Here is a 20164-nt window from a genome sequence, read left to right as displayed (position 1 = left end):
AGAACACAACGGAGAGCGCAGGAGACGTGTGCAGTCAACAGAGGCTCGCGCTGCAGAGACAGACGAAAGTATAAGCGAGGCTTGAGAGGGTGTTTTCTGTCAACAGGCTGTGCTCAAGACTGACCCACATCACTTAGACATGTTACTTTAAAAAAAATAAAGGTGAGGGTTGAGGTAGGCCTGCTATTTTTATTTGACAAAAAAACTATTCCGGTTCTTCAAAGCTTCAAACGGATTCAGTGTATTTTTGTTTTGTCATCTTAATTTGGTAATTATTTAAGTGAAAATATTTAGGATAGGCCTATTAATTTGATTATTTTTATTTATATTTGATCCGATCTGTATGCTGCTGTTTGCACGATAAAATAAAAGTGTATTTTTAACGGGTTACAGACACTCATCAATCGTAATTTATTTAATTTAATTTATTAATGCCAATTCAATATTATAATCTTATCAGTTAACGGTTAATAATCGGATAATGAGCAGCGGTTGTTGGTTGGGAAAATTAACCGAACGAGTATCTCTACAGCAGTGTATTTTTTATTTAATTTAATTTGAATTTAGAATAGGCAACATTATGCCAGGATGACTGTCCTTCCTTTGCCGTACCTGAAATTGCTGCATTTTGGCTGCTGTCTGTAGATTCCTTCCTGGAACTCGTATTCTTTCGGATGTTTAATACGCAAATGTTTTAACAGCGGCTGTTGTTTAGGGTCCTTGCCACCACGAGACAAATCGGCATTGCAAATTGAACATGTAGCTCGACTTGAATCGCCTTCTTTTGACTGACAGTACTGCCAAACAACACATTTTCTGTTCACGAGTTCCATTTTCACTTTCTCACAGCCTACTGGATTCGAATGGTCCACCTAGTAAACACGTTCCCATAAACAACAGCGGCGTCATTACGTTCGAGCCTAGGGTTCGGTTCGGTGGGAAAAAAAACCCTGAACCCCGTCAAAAAGCCCAACATCCGGCCGAATCCGAACCCGAATCCTGGATTCGGTGCATCCCTATTTAACACTTTTGTAATCCATTTTAAACCTCCCCCCACCCCCCTTAAATTCCTCCATCTTCTTCCGCTTATCCGGGGCCGGGTCGTGGGGGCAAAAGTCAAAGCAGAGATGCCCAGACTTCCCTCTCCCTAGACACTTTCTCCAGCTCTTCTGTGGGAATAGTGAGGCGTTCCTAGGCCAGCCGGGAGACATAATCCCTCCAGCGTGTCCTAGATCTTTCCAGGAGTCTCCTCCCGGTGGGACGTGCCCGAAACACCTCCTCGGGAAGGCGTCCAGGAGGCATCCGAAACAGATGCCCGAGCCACCTCAGCTGTCCCCTCTCGATGTGAATCAGCATCTCCAAGGCTGAGGCCATGGTTCTCAGTCGGAAAAGGGTGGCTTGCCCTCTTCAGGTTGGTGGAGAGTTCAAGTATCTTGGGGTCTTGTTCACGAGTGAGGGAAGGATGGAACAGGAGATGGACAGATGGATCGGTGCAGCTTCGGCAGTAATGCGGTAATGTAATGTCGTGGTGAAGAAGGAGCTGAGCTGTAATGCGAAGCTCTCGATTTACCGGTCGATCTACATTCCTACTCTCATGTTGTGGGTCATGACCGAAAGGACAAGGTCCCGGATACAGTTGGCCGAAATGAGCTTTCTCCGCAGGGTGGCTGGGCGCTCCCTTAGAGATAGAGTGAGAAGCTCGGTCACTCGGGAGAAGCTCAGAGTAGAGCCGTTGGAACCCCCCTTAAATTCATAAACGTTATCATGATGAACAAAACGTGTTCATCAAAATACAATGCATTGTGAGATTAAATATTCAAGACGGTAAGCTCTGGATGTACAAGATCTTGGCAAGCACTCGGTTGTTCAGGTTTTCCATGCACACACAAAAATTAGCATACAGCATATACACACTGCATACACATATGGCAAAATTACTGCACAGCATACATACCGAATACTTCACATTCTGGACATATACTGTTATTATGAAGACGACACACTATGCTATTCATAAACAATATGGCATTGCATATACTGGATGTATTTCCACAGTGAATAAGAGAAACTGACTCAATGCACTCTGATCATGCTGTTCTCAGTCTCCACACGTGTTTGACAGCTCTTAGTGAAGGCAGAGATCCGTCCTGAGCCCTGCAGTGAACACAAACACACACACACACACACACGCACTCACCCACACACTGCTGAAGTTCTCTCTCTCTCTCTCGACTGAATGAGTGATGAGGAGACATGCTAAATAATTGAACGTGAGAAGGGAAGAACAAGCAAAGCCCAAATAAACCTGCAGGTTTGGGCCACACCGGGAGCCTCCTACTGTACAACTGCTTGTACACAGCATTTACCCACAATGCTCAGATATTCAGAATCATTCCAAGACACAAACAAGATGCCACACATTAGGACTGTATGATTAATTGAATTTCAGTTTCCAATTTGTTTCTGGCTTCCAACGGTTATGAAAACGAGATAATTAAGATAAAACAATTGTGCCGCATTCCGTTCCTCTCCTAACTAACCCTAACGGTGAAATACACACAAAAATATATCAAAACGCTGGGTATTCATGTAAACACACTCAGTTATGTCTTCAGTGAATGTTAACCGTTGTCTAGGGTGTTTTCACACTTGACTTCTCCTTAAAAGAACCAAATTCAGAGCCTTTGAAGTGGACCAATAGGTGAACCAAGTGAAAAAGCATCACTGAAAGAGAAAGACCAAAAGATTTTTTGGTCCACTTAAGTAGTAATGGGGTCTCAGACCTCTTTGCGCCCTATTTTCTCAATCTGAGTGAATGGTCTGAAGCGCATGGCGCAGGTGCACTTAGGGCGTGTCCGAATCCACTTTTGATAGTTTAACGACGGTTTAAAAACGGTCGGCGCCATGGTCCCATTCCCTTTAAAAGCCAGTTGTGCTCGCACCATGGCGGATTCACTATTTACATGGCGGAATATGTGAGCGGAAAGACTGAACGCTTCTCCAGAGAGGAATCCTTTTTATTTTTAATATTCAAAAAATGTTTGTGTACTGCTGCGTCCCTGTGTGTGTAATAAGCAGAGTGTATGCGCGTTGTGCACACGCCTACAGGGGCATATTACTAACACGCCATTTAAATAACACAAAAAATACTGCGCCATTGACTTTAGACCAAGCCTGCCAAACGAGCCCTGAAAACTGAATCTGACGCGTCTCGATCGCCCACAGGTGACTGGAAGCAGTATAGGTCATAAAGCCCGCCCTCTCTATGAAATGTAATGGAGACATAGACAAACCAAACAATCTTTAAATACGTTTGGTTTTAGTTAGTTATTTGATGCTATATAAACGGGGGTGTGACGTCATGATTGACAGCTGAGATTGACAGCTTCTCTGAGCGAAGTAATCACTGAGGCACTAACGGACATTTTTCGGGAACTTCGGGAGGAGATAGGAGCTTTAACTTTAATCTCTACATTTCCATAACTGTTTATTTAACAAAAAGTTGTTGATTAGGCGGGAGGGACCTTGATATTGCGGCTCAACTTCATGCTCACTACTGCGCAGACTCGAGACCCAAGATGTCAGCACCATATTTGAACACTGGCGGCTTCAGTTACGTCAGCAGAAGAAAGTGAAGGCGAGTCGTCCATCTTTTTTAACAGTATATGCTTTAGACAGTCGTTTTCATTTCCTCAAAATAGCAACGTGCCAACAATGCACTTGAACACACCTGGTTTTCAGACCGGCACATCCATGGGCGAACAGATGGGCTGCGAGTGCATTTGCTATTTAAACAACGTGGCACTGGACGTGAAAATGAGAACTGCGTTGGGCTGAAACTAGCAAAAAACACTTGCATCGCGCCTGGCGTCACATTGCGCTGTGTGGATGATAGGGTCCTATGTTGCATTTTGGATCTAGTCCAATTCAGTGGTTGATGGCTGACTATATACCATCAAAAATGTTATCCCATTCAATTACATTGTATGTGCCTCACTGTAACCAAGATTTGTATTTTTAAAGTAAATCTTCATTTATTTATTATTATTTTGTAAAACAATACATGACTTCTAGTCACACTTTAAGGTTTAAAGTTCTTTGTTACACTGTAATTATACATTTAAGTATTGAGTAATATTACTCCTTAGGGTAACTACATGTACTTACTATTTGTTGCCTCTGTTGCCTTTGGCTTGTGGCTTGCTTAGTTGGGGACACTAAATATTCAACTATATTACTGATCTGCCCGCATTGACACTATATGATTACTGAACTAAGCTGGATGACACTGTTTTCTCCAGAGTGGCTGTACAGCCGAATCAAATTCTGTTGCATTATTTTCCTGTTATCACTGTAAAGCTGCTTTGAAACAATCGGCATTGTAAAAAGCGCTATATAAATAAAGGTGACTTGACTTGACTATAGGGTTAGGATTAGGGATTGGTTTGGTTTAGGGTTAGTTGCATGTAATTATGCACGTAACATATCTAATAATGACACTGTAAAATAAAGTGTTACCTCTCATAATTACTTCTATTGTCTTTGAAATATGATGAATGTACTGACTTATATACTTTAATGTCATTAATAGTGAAACTTGTATGTCATAATACACACACTTATAAAATATATATGCAATTAATTACATTTGTAATAATGAAGTTACACTTTTCAAATATTTTAATTTTAAATGTACTATGAAACAATACAGTTATAATAATAATCAAGTACTTTACATGTGCGTTAATATGTTAGTCAGCACATCAAATAAATAAGTGTACTTTAAATCATAAAAAAAAGATTACTAAAACAATTATTTAAAATGTACTTTAAAGTAAAACCAGTAACACTTTACAATAAGGTTTCATTAGTTAACATTAGTTCATGTATTAACTGACATGAACTAACCATGAGCAATACATTTGTTACTGTATTTGTTATCTTTGTTAACATTAGTTAATAAAAATTCAGCTGTTCATGGTTTGTTCATGTTAGTTCACAGTGCATTTACTAATGTTAACAAGATTTTAATAAAGTATTAGTAAATGCTGAAATTAACATTAACAAATATTAATAAATGCTTTATAAGTGCAGTTCATGATTAGTTCATGTTAACTAATGTAGTTAACTAATGTTAACTAATGAACCTTATTGTAAAGTGTTACCGTAAAACCTTTAATTTGGCATAAGTGTGTTAAGAAAGTGTTTTTTTATATTGTTTTCAGATTTAAAACAGATTTAAGTGCACTTCTTTTTCACAAGGGTCAGAAAGTTTCCAGAGACGATTTGTCCATGCTGAAGTCTGTGTCAATCACAGTCAATCAAACATATCTGACCATTTTAATATGCAAACATATGGAGCAGGATTTTGGACTAATGAAATTTCATTGTGGGCGGGATTACACAGAATGAAGCCACTGTAGTTAAAACCAAGTGAATATTAAAATGTCCTGTGGCTTAGCTGTCTTGAACCGTTAGCGAAAAAAAACCCACAAACCATATCACTAACACTTCGCATTTGGTTAGTACACTCTGTAATAGCAATATATTTTTATTATGCTACTTGCAAGAAATCATTTCTTGCTTTCAAAAACCTGCACTGTGGAGTACCAACACATGCATCTGTGCAAACCGATCATTTACTTACAGAGGCAAGCATCTCATCCCTCACACAAGCTTCACACATTTTCCAAAGACAAATTGTATTGTTTGTGCTCAGTTGGCACTCATCCTACCTCATGGCAGTCTTGTAGAAACCTCTGAAGCTCCCACTGGTCATTGAGTTTATGAAGCCACTGCTGAGCGTGTTCGCGGTTCTGGCTCCCTCTGTGAGGCGCACATAAATACAGAAACTATTAGAAACTCTTGTATTTTTTGAGCTTAAAAGAATAATAAACAATTATCAATGAATTGTAACAGTGTTTTACAGCGGAGTCTCTGTTTAAAACAGAAGGTAGACTGTGCCATAACAGATTCCATATACAAATGCGCTTTGAAAATCCAATTTCACGCTCCTCACTGAGACTGCATTCAGATCAGTGACCGTGGATTCTCATCGAGTTTCTTTGTTATGCCTCTATGGAAAAAAACATTTTAAATTCAACGCTGTCTATAGGAGCAGGTGCCCGTTCTATAACACAGTGAAATGGAGGGCAGATACAGATGTCAGGTGGTAGGTCGTCTTAGGAGAACAACAGCACTGCTCTTACAATGAAAGTGCAACACGTTTTTATTACAAATGCTAAGTGATAACAGAATAGAGGTTTTGATATAAAGAAGAATGAAAAACAGTTGAACACAATACAACAACAAAGGTCATTTTCAAGAAATGGTGCCATTTCTGAAGCTTTATGTCCCTTTAACACTACAGATATAATTAACAGTATACTAAAGCTTGGTCATCTTATTTGATGAAGTCAGAGAACAATGTGTTTATATGTGAGGTAAAAGAAGAAAAAAATTGAAAACACCAATTTTTTCACTAATTTAATTTTAATTTTAAAAAATTACATTTAGATTAGATAGGATAATCAGACAAAAAAATACCTAAATTGAATGTAATGTTTTTGGACAAAACTTAAAGTCAAATTTGACATTATTACTAAAAAAGTGTTTACTTTATAAAGTAAATTATCTAGCTTCCAACCAGATCGCCTTCCGTATTCAACTTATGAAAAAATGTAGTGCCTCTCGCAGTTCAAAACGCTTATGCTATTTTAGATTTTACTTTATAAAGTTTTAAATATGGACATTTTTCTTGCACAAACGCATCGCTTCGCTTCAGAAGGCCTTTATTAACCCCCCGGAGCTGTGTGGCGCAGTTATATGATGGATATATGCACTTTTATGGACTTCAAAAACGAAGCAACAATTCACTGCCATTATAAAGCTTGGAAGAGCCAGGACATTTTAATATAACTGAAAGAAGAAATGTCATATATAGCTAGGATGACTTGAGGGTGAGTAAATCATGGGCTAATTTTCGTTTTTGGATGAACTAACCCTTCGAGTGGCCTTTTATTTAATTAACATTATATTATCTGCAAGTACAGTTTTTTAAAAACATACTTTTATGAAGTGCACACTCAATATTATTAAGCACAATTTTTTTTCACAAGGGCTGTTGAATCCAAAACCATTTGAATGTAACTCTGGGGTGCGTTTCCAAAAAGCATCGTTATCAACATAGTTCAACGCGTCTGTGTTTCCCGAAACCATAGTTCCAACGAACATTCGCAAACAGCATCGCAAACTTGTGTGGTTGCAACGACAGATCTCGACCTGTGGTTAGAAGCATAGTTTCTTGTTTGCATGACATGTGGACTTAATAAATCCTTATCTTGCAAAATAAGCAAGCTAACATTTAGTACAATCTATATCTTTTATTTCGAATACACACAGATGTCATTTACTGTATGTCTTTTTATTTTGTCAAGAGATTTAAAGCACTGTTTTTAAAGAGTGTGCATTTGCGGACGTGCTCTAGTAGAACGATAAAGGATCATAAAGCAAAATAAGAATTAGTCCTCAGATGCCATGTCCATAATTTATAGCAAAAAATCTAGCATGATTCGATCTCAAAATAATTAATTAAAATCAGTTATTACTCCATCACCTGCATGACATCATTAACCAACGTGGTTGAAAGACAGATTTGCGACAATGCGGTTTCGGGAAACAGCCGCGACTAGCTGATTTCTTCAACGATGCAACGTACTTTTGAAGTTAAGCAGTGAGTTACGCTGTTGTACGGGAAACACACCCCTGGCTAGTGGTTTGCCAAAGTTAGACACTTTTCACTGGCCACAATTTTAACATCAATACCATGGGGAAAATCTGCTATATAGATATTTTTAAAGGGTAACTTAAGTGATTACCTGATTACCTTCTGTGTTACCTCAGCTCAGCTCGAATTAAATCTGACACTGCTGCGTTTGTGCCGTGACTTTCGTTCGGCTCACTCACACTTTCTTGAAAAGACACGTTCAGTTTTTAATTGTAGTGTTTATTCTCTAACTGAAATTATTGTATTACTATGAAGATCAAAACGACGGTGTACGGAGTGGCCTAGTAGGGCAGCGAAGCAAGTGAATTCTGGGAGTTGTTGTTTTTCATCCACATGAGACAAAAATAAATGTTCTGTCTTTTCTCAGTCTAGAAGGCACCAAATTCAAAAATAATTTCACATTTCTACTGCGTAAATGACCCAATTTAAATACAAAGCTTAATGCTAAATCACTGAAGTAACCCTTTAATGATATCTCATAATTTGGCTGCAGGAATATTAGGCTGCTGTCACTTTAAGACCAGACACACGGATCCATTATACTGTTACACATGCGCTTTCTTTCACAACTGTTTACGGGTTTGTGTGTCGACTCACACATTCTGCGGAAAAGAGTATTAGAAGAGTTTCAGATATTTCAGTATCAACATTGCACTTCGTTTATTTCAGATGCCTTTTTAAAAGACTACAATTGAAAAATGTCCAACCGGCAAAGTGGCTAGTAGGAGTGTTACACGCCACTGTTGAAATACACCTGCATTTGGTGGGTTTACAGGTGTTAATGTCAAGCCCTGCATGGATTAATAATACATATGCTTAATACTTGGTAACTAATAACTATTGTTACGTTGTAAGGCTGTAACCACAGTTTTAGGATTGCGGTAACAGTCGGCCATTGAAAAACACATATTTCTTGACCACTAATTATAATATTGGAGGTCACTGTACTTGACCAGACATGGAAAAACTATGATTTCTTACGTAAAGCAAAAAAAATTTAAATCCTGGAAGTTTTGTGTACAAATAGCACTGTTTCCTGAGAGTGATCCAGCTGTACGGGCTTAAATATCATTGTAGGGGTTTAGTTTTGACCTGTTAGCGAGTAGATCCACTCTCTCTCTAATGCGATCGGAATAGATGTTGTTCTGACTGATGAGGCTCTCTCCCGCCTCTATGACAGCTTTAATGCGGTGCAGGTTGAGCTCCATGGTGGTGGTAAAGTCCTTGTGCTTTTTGATGGCGGCCTCCACGGTCTCCACTGTGGTGGGGAGCTCCACATGGGCCAAAGCCGACTCCTGAGGAGAGGAGAGAAGGATAGGCTCAAAGCTACAGAAAGCATTTAAAATGAGGCCAGCTCAATTACACTAAAACAAATCCATAATCATGGCAAATGTTGTGGAACTGCAATAATAAACACTTTAAAATGATATTGATGTTCCCATATCCTTCTGTAGCTGTTTCCATCTAAATCTACGAATTTAAATGAAATGTAAAATTGGAATATCACATAAACCATTTGAGAATAAAGCAGCGAGAACAAAATTTCACTTCCTAGGAAATTGGCACAATAATAATAAGGGAAGTTGCTGCAATCAGGGGAGAAACTGTGGCACTTTTTCCTACATCATAAATGACTTGCATCTCAGAGCACGCAGACGAATGCAATAAACGCTGTCATGTTATCTTGCGTTCGGAGGCCTGATGTTTGTGAATGCAGTCGTCTGAGACAGTTCTGGAAGGTCATTATACCAAATCATTTTTTGTGACAGACTTTGACTCAGGCATTTCAGAACGACCAAAACAACATTTGAAATGCTCGCAACAGTGTTAATTTTGACAGCAAATTTTGATTTAGTTTTATTCATAGTCTTTTGACTAAAATGCCATTTAGGCATTTTTTTTTCAAATTTTTGTCACCTGAAATGTTTTTAGTTTTATTCGACTAAATATCATAAGATTTTAGTCGACTAAATCTACAGTAGATTTAGTCTCCTAAAATCGAATGAGTTTAGTTAAATTGTAATACATTAAGCATTTAAGCATTACATAACCGACTGTCACTTGAACTGACATTTTGACATCATTTTGTTTTTGACATTGAAAATACACGAAACAGAGCTCAATTCATTTTTGTGTTTGTTTTTTAAAAACATCTATATAGTTTTTATAACTTTGTATTTCTGTTTTAGTTAGTAGGCCATATCAGGTTAAGCTAAAGCTTCAAAATTTGTGTTTTTTTTATTTTATTTCAGTTAACATTTAATTAATTGAATATGTGTAAAATACTGGTCTTTCCTCCTGACTATATTCAAAAACGAATATATAATGCGTGACTTTTAATTACATACAAGCTTGAAATACACCGGGACTCTTATTTTGAAATGTCTGTGTCTTACAGTTGCAGGAGCTCATTCAAGTTCAGGAGATCAAATATTCGCTGTTACAACTGTCAAAAACATATGACTATATAAACATCATAAAGTAAACATTGTCATTATTCATCAGCATTAGTTCATAAACAATTGCCTGGCATAAATGTGTGCTATTCATTGATTGTGAGCTGCTCTGGAGCGCTGGATTGGGGATGCGTGAGCTGTGTTTTCCAGCGGTTAGATCAGCACGCTCAAATCAAATGTGCGCATTTGTTTCACAGGATATCAGTTCTGACTGGATCTCTTCCCTAATCGTCCCTCCCTAACATTTTCGTCTTGTTTTTAATTGTTGACTAAAATGACAGTTGATTTTCGTCATAGTTTTTGTCATCCAACACTAGTTTTTATTTAGTTATCGGCTCGTTTTCGTTAGTGAAAAAAGGTCGTTGACGAAAATTATGACGAAAATTATTCGTCAACGAAATTAACACTGGCTCGCAACATGTGAAAATCACGATATTATTGGTCCGCTGGTTAGTCCAGTTATCCAATCACATCCTCTGTCGAGGCAAAGTTACGCAAAGTTTTTTGTTGCGCATCAAAGAATTGATTTGATAAATGTGTTTCCATCATAGTTTATCAGTATGTCTTCTTAACAGATAAAAAAAATATCCGCCTCAATTGAGCGCATACGTTTTTGATGCACATTTTTAGAATTTAGCATTTCCATCCAGCGTTTTTTTATGCGATATTCAAAAAATGTGCATAAATATAGGTGGATGGAAACATGACTTGTGATGACTCCACAAATATGTTCTAACTCTGTCAATTCTACAGATTGAAGATGCATTTAAGACAAAGCTGATAATTAAATATAACTATGGTCACACTAGTGTAGGGTCCAATAATCACTATTAACTATGACTTTTGCCTCAATAAAACTCCTAATTATGGCTTATTAATAGTCAGTAAGGAAGTTGTTAAGTTTAGGTATTGGGTACGATTAAGGGATGAAGTAGATGATCATGCAGGCATTAATATGTTCTTTAAAGGATTTGTTCACCTCAAAATGAAAATTTCCTGATAATTTACTCACCCCAATGCCATCCAAGATGTCCATGTCTTTCTTTCTTCAGTGTTCAAAGTTTTTTGAGGAAAACATTTCAGGTTTTTTCTCCACACAATGGACTTCATTTGCAACCAAAATTTTGAACATCCACATCAATGCGGTTTCAAAGGGCTTAGAAGTGCTTCAAATGGTACTGCGCGACCCCAGCTGAGGAATAGGGCCTTATCTAGCGAAACGATTGGTCATTTTCTAAAACAAAATTCAACTGTATATACTTTTTAACCACTATTGATCATCTTGTGCTGGTCTGCAACGAGCCGGGCATTACGTAACGTACATTGAAAAGATCACGCCGAACGTGGGCGGAAGTACCGCCCCATTGTTTAAAAGTGTGGAGAAGGAGGATCGTTCGAAATTTATTGTATGTTGAATGACATATTTATTATTTAATTTATCATTGTTTTACCTGTTTTGTTAAAAAAGCATTTGTATTAGTCTTCGAACGTTCGCTTTGTAAACAATGGGGCGTTTGGTGTGATCTTTTCAATGTACGTTACGTAATGCCCGGCTCGTTGCAGACCAGCACAAGACGATCAGTTGTGGTTAAAAAGTATATACATTTGAATTTTGTTTTAGAAAATGACCAATCGTTTCTCTAGATAAGACCCTATTCCTCAGCTGGGTTCGCGCAGTACCATTTGAAGCACTTCTGAAGCCCTTTGAAACCGCATTGACGTGGATGTTCAACATTTTGGTTGTAATTGAAGTCCATTGTGTGGAGTAAAATCCTGAAATGTTTTCCTCAAAAGACTTAATTTCTTTTCCACTGAAGAAAGAAAGACATGGACATCTGGGATGGCATTGGGGTGAGTAAATTATCAGGACATTTTCATTTTGAGGTGAAGTAATCATTTAAGTACTAATAAACAGCCAATATCCTAGTAATATGCAAGATAATAAACAACTAGTTAATAGTTAGAATTGGACCCTAAACTAAAGTGTTACCATAACTATACAGTATATTAAATATAATTGTATTTAACTATATTTTATCTGCAGCCCTGTCATTTTTTAAAGCTTTTAATATATACTACTGGTCAAAACATTTTTAAAAGAAGTCTCCTATGCTCACAAAAGCTGCATAAATCTGATCGATTTTTCACAATTTAAAAGTACAGATTTTAATTTATTTTAAAATGTACTCTATTTATAATTCTACAGATTTAAGATGCACCGTTTTTACAAGTGCAGTCTATTTAAAAATAAATTTTTCTTGCAAATACTTTTTATAATATAATCATCTATTTCAGCTATTAAATGAAGCAAAACAATATTGATGATAATAGTCTTAAAACCATAACTGCCAACTGTTTAGTTGGCCTTACAATGTTCTCCCATAGAAAGGTGAAGCTCAATCATTCTTAAGGAAAAGAAAGAGGCTAATGAATGCCACTGCCATGTGTGTTTAGCGCAAACCCGTTCATGCTCGATGACATGCATTAAAGTGTGGATTCTGAGGGCTCTTATTCTGTGCCCGCAGGCAACAGAAAGCGACTCTGGGCTTTTAGCAAGCCAGAATAGACACAGCTTCTAACATACACCCAGACGGGGTTGAGGAAATGCATGTCCTCTGACATTTAAACTGCATTTAAGATATTTTTATGAAGTGATGACCTAACATAAAAGCAGCAAATGTCTCAGAATAAGAACTGAGCAATGACCTTAAACTGCCCTGATGCCACTGACATTTACAAACGTGACCCCGAAAAGATCAGATCAGTCAGATCAGTTCTTGTCTCCTAATTGTCAGCTAACTCTAATCCACAGAAAAGAAGTAATACATGAAGCCATTTAATATATCAATTGCTTCTCATAGACAGCAATGAGATCTAAAGGAGAGCAGATGCAGACTTTTTCAATGTTTTTTTCGCATTTCACATTTTTCCTCAGTTTCTTCCTCATTTCAAAGGGTGAGCTAGTTTTTACACTATAGCACACACAGCAGTATTCAAACTTGCTATTGTCACAGTCAGTTTGGTTGGACTTTCAGTTTGTTTGCATATGATGTTCCTTCTGTTTCCCGCCACTTGTCTGTCTCCCCTGTTACCATCATTATTAGTTAATCTCTGTCAGCTGTGTGTCATTATCCTCACTGTGTTCACTTTATAAGTTCCTCCCATTCCTTTAGTCTTGGTCCGATCTCAGTTATGTTAAATGTGTTGTGCTATTACCTGTCTGCCTTCATTGAGAAAACTTGTATTAAACTACGTTTGAGAACTATCTTTACCTGTCTTCGCCTTCCTGCCTGCACACACCCACTTAAATCCTACAATATTTAAAATACCAAGTTATCCCTGTTCATTTGAATATTTTATTTTATTTTAATTTTTTTATACGAAACATTTGAGACAGATCTGTAATTAAATATATAATTATATATTAAATGTAACTGTATTTAAAAAATATTTAATCTTTCTTCTGTCCTGTCCCTTTTCTAGAAATTTGGTTAAAAGTTTGGAATAATTCAGATTTCTTTGAAAGAAGTCTCTTATGATCACCAAGGCTGCATTTATGTGATTAAATACAGTTACAGTAATATTGAGAAATGTATTTTATTACAAATTAAAATAACCGTTTTCTATTTTAATATATTTTCAAATGTAATTTATTCCTGTGATCAAACTTCATCATTACTCCAGTATTCAGTGTCACATGATCCTTCAGAAATTGTTATAATATGCTGATTTGCTGCTCAATTATTTTCAAAGTTTGAGGTAATTATGATTTTTTTTTTTTAAACGAAAGAAATTGACATTTATTCATCAAGTACTCATTAAATTGGTCAAAAGTGACAGTAAAGACATTTATACTGTTATAAAAGATTTATATTTCAAATAAATGCTCTTTTGAACTTTCTATTCATCAAAAAATCCTGGAAAAAATGTATCACATTTTCCCAAAACAATGTGTTATGAAGCATAAATGAGACCTCCATTCAGATTTCTTAGCTATGAAAGAGCAACCTCAGTCTGAGCAATAACATTTAAGAGTTCGAAGTGTGTAACTGACATAAAGAGGTGTGAGAGGCTTTACCTGGTTATTGAGGAAAGCCTCAGCTTGCTTGACGTCCCTCAGGAAGAGATGGAAGATGTGAGCTTGCACCAGCACCTCCCTCCTGCTCTCCCACATCTCCAGCAGCTTATTCCAGCCCACATCCAGCTTGTGCAGCCACTGCTGCAGAGCTCCATGAGGCAAGGGCGCTTCCTCGGACTCCAAGAGCTCATTCACAGCCTGGAGACGCTCGTAGTCCTCTTCATACCTCCCGATCTCCTCCTTCAGCGCGGCGTGTTGGTTAATTAGCCGTTCTGCGTCCTCTAAAGCGTTGGGAAGCTCATCTGAAGCAGCAGCTGTCTGAGTCTGCACCAACCAGGTGAGAAAGGAGTCCAAGTCCTGGATGAACTGTTGCAGCCGACCAGCGACGGTTAAAGAGTCCTCACAGCCTTGCAATGTACGCTTTAGTTCCTCCCACTCCACGCTGATGCCCTCGAAGGGAACCAGGATGTCCACGGCCTTGTCCTGATGGGATGTGGCGAGCTCTTCCGCCTCCTCCTGAAGGTGAAGGAGCTTAGGCTCAAGAACCGCCAGAGCTCCCTCCATGGTGGAGAGACGCCGCTGCAGGGCCAGAACGCTGCCCAGGTCACTGCCCACATACTGAGTGGCATCTATGGCTTTCCTTTTGTCCTGAATCTGGGACTTGATTTCCGTGCATTCCAGTAAGTAGTTCTGGATGCGCAGGATGGAGTCCAGGTGATCTTTCTTCTGCTCGACCAGCTCGACGATGCGGTTCCACCTGAGATGTGCAAAAAGAAAACAATTGAGCCTATTGTTGGTTTGATCATTACATTTAAACACTGATCTCTGATATCTTTGAGGCCATCAATGTACTAGTTCTAGCATATAGTAGTACACTCCTAAATGTTGAAAACATTAGATTTTTTTCTTACATAAGTCGTGTATGTAAATTTACATCTCTTCTCTTTTGGGAAAATGGCCCCAAAATATTGATGATTCATTGTTCGCTGCAGGGTTATTATAGTTCACTAAAACTAAAACCAGAAAACTTTCCAATTTTCAATATATATATTATGTTTGAAAACAGTATATTCAGTTCACACTTGGAACGAGTGTGAATGAGCTTGCGTCCTCAACCTTCAAATATTTGGATAGCATTTGCCTTAGCAGTGTAGCGCACTTTCCGAAACCCTCCACCTTCCCCAGCTCCACCTGTATAGATCTGCTACGGGTAATTCATGTATGCTACTGTATATTGTACAGCAGCAGCATGTCTTACTTGCTCACAGCAGCATGTTGTGTATTGGCAGTAGCGAGTCCCATACTTGCTCTGCAGCAGCAATAAAAGCAGCAGCAGCAGCGTAGATCTATTTCGCCAAGACCAAACATTAACATAGTCATTTCCATTACCATGCCAAACACTCCCGAGAGATCTCTTAAGCCTCACACACACAGACTCTGCCGTTATTAATTCGCTATACATATAAGAATAAACCATCTAAATTACTATTCCCAAACTATAAATGTTTAGCTCATCCAAAAATTGTAATTCTGCATTTACTCACTCTCATGTTGTTTTCACGTGTCATGCAAGCATTTGAACGTCCGTGTTTACTACTGTATGCATGTCGTTGTAAATGCGTGCTCATCATATAAAGCCATCGTATCTATTTAGACCCTTGGATTTGGATTAGACCACTCGACTAGTTATTTTTCTGATGCCTTTATGACATTTTTTGGATCTTTTAAGTTTTAGAGGAATGGACTTTAAATGGAGGGACAGAAATCTCTCAGGTTTCATAAAAAATATCTTCATTTGTGTTTGGAAGTTAAACAAAACGACATGATGGTGAGTACACGATGACAGAATTTACATTTTTGTGAATTATACCTTATAAATACAGTAAGCTGGGCCTTGGTTAAACAACTCTATATGTATCGTTGATGTAAATGATATGATTTGTGATATAGTCACATTTTTATATTGCGATATCTCGATATAACGATGTATAGTTACACCCCTATTAAATTCATATTTACATCATTCTATTTCATTCCATTTGGCAAGTATGGCTGGAATGATACATAATAATAAAATTGACTTTTTTCCAGAAAACATGACTCAGTCTGAATCATTCTCAGTTCATGGATAACACACACACATCAAGGACCCACCCACACAAACACACAAAAACACGGTCCAAGGGTGCACAGGTGGGCCACAGCTCAAGGCCTGAGACACAATATCACAAATCAAACACACAGTAGCTAGCTAGAGGGCACGCATTAACGAAACATTTTTACTTTTAAATACACTGTGGCATCATATATTGAAGAGCACAATAGCTGTGAATGTGTTTGGGTACGGCCCATAGTGCTCTGTTTTGAGCCGGGTCAGGCGCGCCCTGTGTGTGGCAGCCACAGCAGATGGCAGCACGCTGAGAAAAGCTATTTATGCCAAGGACGGTCTAAAACGGATCACTGGAGTTTTTCACACATACGTCACAGCTTGCCAGTTTCAGTGAAAGCTTGTGAAAGCAGCAGCCCATTTTCTAAAGACGCCCATGTAGAGCCGTGTGTTAAAAGTAGTATCAGAAACGTGCAGGGTTTTCTGGATGAAACCATTTCAAAATTAAAAATAAATTGGATAAAACGAAAGCAAATACATATCAGAATAAGGAAAGACTACTAAAAGACGAAATGAATAATTGGCCAGAAAATTATTATTGTTTAATAATTAAGATGGATGGATGGACCACCCACTTTTTAGCAGCCTTGGGTTTTCCATTAATTTTCTCCATAGAAAATACAATGACGTTTAAAAAAATAAAAAAAATAAATGAAGAATTTTAAGCAATGAACCAAAACAACAAGCTTTAAGACCACAACATTAAAAACTTTTTATGAAGCAAAAAAAGGATATGAAATTCTTCATGACTTAATTAATTTGTTACAATTATATAGAGCTTTTCTGGGTACTCAAAGCGTTTTAAATGGATGGGGGAATCTCCTTAACCACTACTAATGTGCAGCATCCACCTGGATGATGCAACGGCAGCCATATTGCGCCAGAATACCCACCACACACCAGCTGATTGGTGGAGAGGAGACCGAGTGATGAAGCCAATCGGTATATTGGTATATGGGGATTATTAGGAGGCCATGATGGACAGGGGCCAATAGAGACAGAGCGACACGCGTCATAATCTGAAACTCACGCCCACCGGGGGGAAAACAATCCAACGCTCTCCATTGACTTTGTATTGTGTGAAGCGGCCTCCTTGTCATTTCTGACTTATAACAAAAAACAGAACAATGTCTAAAAGTTTTTATAAGCTGTTGACCCAAAAAACGGGAGTTGAAGGACACAAAAGTGGATATAGGCAATTGAGACAGAGCACGACATGTTATATTACACTGAGAACTACACCCACTGGAGGGGAACGTAATCAGCGACAGAAAATATAATGTATAAATCTGACATTTGGATATTTGATGTAACAGTGACAAAATATTTACTGCACACTGAGGCATACTGAGTGTCAGGATCCCAAAATTGACCCATTCTTCCTGCTGATGCTTCACATCTTATTGCCTGTATCCACTTTTGTCTCCTTAAACACTCGTTTTATTGCTTATAAAAACTTATTTCTGTGTTTTTTAGCTGGTTTGCTGTACACCTTGTCACATAGCAGCTTTTAGACATTGTTCTGAGTTCTATTTGTTCTATTTGTTATAAGTCAGAAATGACAAGGAGGCGCTTCACAGAATACAAAGTCAATGGAAAGCGTTGGATTGTGGTCATAAAGGGATGGACATGGTCAGCAACAATACTCGGACTGTGGCGTTTGCTAAAAAGGGGCCAAAAGTGTACCAAGAAAATATCCCCACACCATTACACCAGCAGAAGCCTGAACCATTGATACAAGGCAAGACAGATCCATGCTTTCATGTTGTTTACGCCAAATTCTGACCCTACCATCTGAATGTCGCAGCAGAAATCAAGATTCATCAGACCAGGAAACCAATCTAATACCATCTTCTATTGTCCAGTTTTGATGAGCCTGTGTGAATTGTAGCCCCAGTTTGCTGTTCTCAGCTGACAGGAGTGTCACCGGTGTGTCTTCTTCTGCTGTAGCTCATCTGCTTCAAGGTTGGACGTGTTGAGCGTTCAGAGATGCTCTTCTGCAGACCTCGGTTGTAACGAGAGCTTATTTGAGTTACTGTTGCCTTTCTATCAGCTGAACCAGTCTGGCCATTCTGCTCTGACCTCTGGCATCACCAAGGCATTTTCTCTTTTTCGGACCATTCTCTGTAAACCCTAGAGATGTTGTGCGTGAAAATCTCAGGAGATCAGCAGTTTCTGTACTACTCAGACCAGCAAGTCTGGCACCAACAACCATGCCACGTTAAAAGTCACTTACATCACCTTTTTTCCCCCAGTCGGATGCTTAGTTTGAACTTCAGCAGATCGTTTTTAACCATGAGTGTGTCTCAATCAGCCCCCTAGCTCAGTAGTCAGGGCACTGATCAGGGAGTCAGCCCATTGACTTATGTCCTGATCAGTGTCCTGACTACTGAAATAGGGAGCTGATTGAGATGCACCCCATGTCTACGTAACTAAATGCATTGAGTTGCTGCCTTAAATATTTGTATTAACAAGCATTTGAACAGTGTGGACTTAACAAAATGGTCAGTGAGTGTGTATGAATGAAGTTTTCAGTGCTTGATGTTGGGTTGATTAAGTTGAATTTACACTAACCAATGGGTCAACAGAAGCATATACCATTGATTACGTGGTAAGTCTGTCTTGAAAAGTTTCAGCGCAATGTTTAAAAACTCTAATATACTCTAAAATAAAAGGATTTTTTTACTTCCAAGTTTTCTCTACTGTATTTGCCATTAAATACAGAGAAACTGTACATATGATCTGGAGTTACCTGCTGTTTAAATGATCTTGACAACCCCTGACTTCAGTGGAACTGGGGTGGCCGCTGTCTAAAAGCTGTTGGACGATCTGATTCACGTCTAGTATCCTTCCCATCAGGCTGTTCATCTCCTGGTCCAAGCTCTCAAACCTAAAATGCAGAGAATTAACTTTAGTGATATAGACTATTGATTAATAAAGACTTATTTTACACACGGTTCCTTGCACAATACTATGTTAAGACCACAGAACACTTTTACCATAGTGCATGATTTGTAAACTAATACATGTTGATGTTTGCATCACATAATCATGGCTCCATGGTATGGCTTTTCCAGCGTAGTAAACTTGCTCGGTAGCTCACCTGGTACACAGCATTGTACCGCGGTACGAGTCCCGTGAAATGTGAGTCAAGATAAAAGAGCTCAAAGACATGTGGAAACCTGATAACATGGCATGGTGCATTTAGCAAATTTATTTTCGCATGAGTTCTGAAACGATAGGTGATACGTTATTTTCAAAGGCGGTAGAGCATTCATCTTTTAGAGCCACTCACCATACATTTTTTAACTGCTGTGATACGTACAACAACGACTGTTTCGGAAAAAACTGATCGCACTTTTATTGACTGGACATTTCACTTTGAAAGTGTGAAAAAAATTAGCAAGATATCGAAAAATGGCTCAGAGACGTTAAATTATGTGTTTCTTATCTAAAGCAGGAACATCAGGGCTCCGGACCAATACATTTCTGAGCAGTGGCACATGTATGGTGGGCACCAGCACCTTATTTGGTAGCTCTGAGGGAAAATGGATCATAAAGTTAGTTGAATCATAAAATCACTATAGTTTTGCATTAATAAGTGCAGTTACTAATAATATTGCATGTTTGTTTTTTGGAAATATTGAAGCACTGAGCTTGAATTGATATGCAGATAA

General features: G+C 38.3%; 1 protein-coding gene across 1 annotated transcript in view; it reads right to left on the bottom strand.

Annotated features, from left to right (window-relative positions):
- sptbn4b (spectrin, beta, non-erythrocytic 4b) overlaps positions 1 to 20164 on the bottom strand; it is a gene marked incomplete at its 5' end in the record, with an annotated part of 127944 nt that overhangs the window by 77139 nt on the left and 30641 nt on the right. Inside the window, 4 exons of the mRNA XM_079825250.1 lie at positions 5736 to 5826; positions 8879 to 9081; positions 14321 to 15077; positions 19240 to 19377. Of these exons, the coding sequence (XP_079681376.1) occupies positions 5736 to 5826; positions 8879 to 9081; positions 14321 to 15077; positions 19240 to 19377 (1189 nt within the window). The remainder of the gene's footprint in view (positions 1 to 5735; positions 5827 to 8878; positions 9082 to 14320; positions 15078 to 19239; positions 19378 to 20164) is intronic.

Source organism: Gobio gobio, assembly GCF_949357685.1.
Source record: "Gobio gobio genome assembly, chromosome: 9".
In the NCBI taxonomy this organism is placed as follows: domain Eukaryota; kingdom Metazoa; phylum Chordata; class Actinopteri; order Cypriniformes; family Gobionidae; genus Gobio; species Gobio gobio.
The sequence above is the reverse complement of the archived record's forward strand: the minus strand, read 5'-3'. Positions and strand labels throughout refer to the sequence as shown.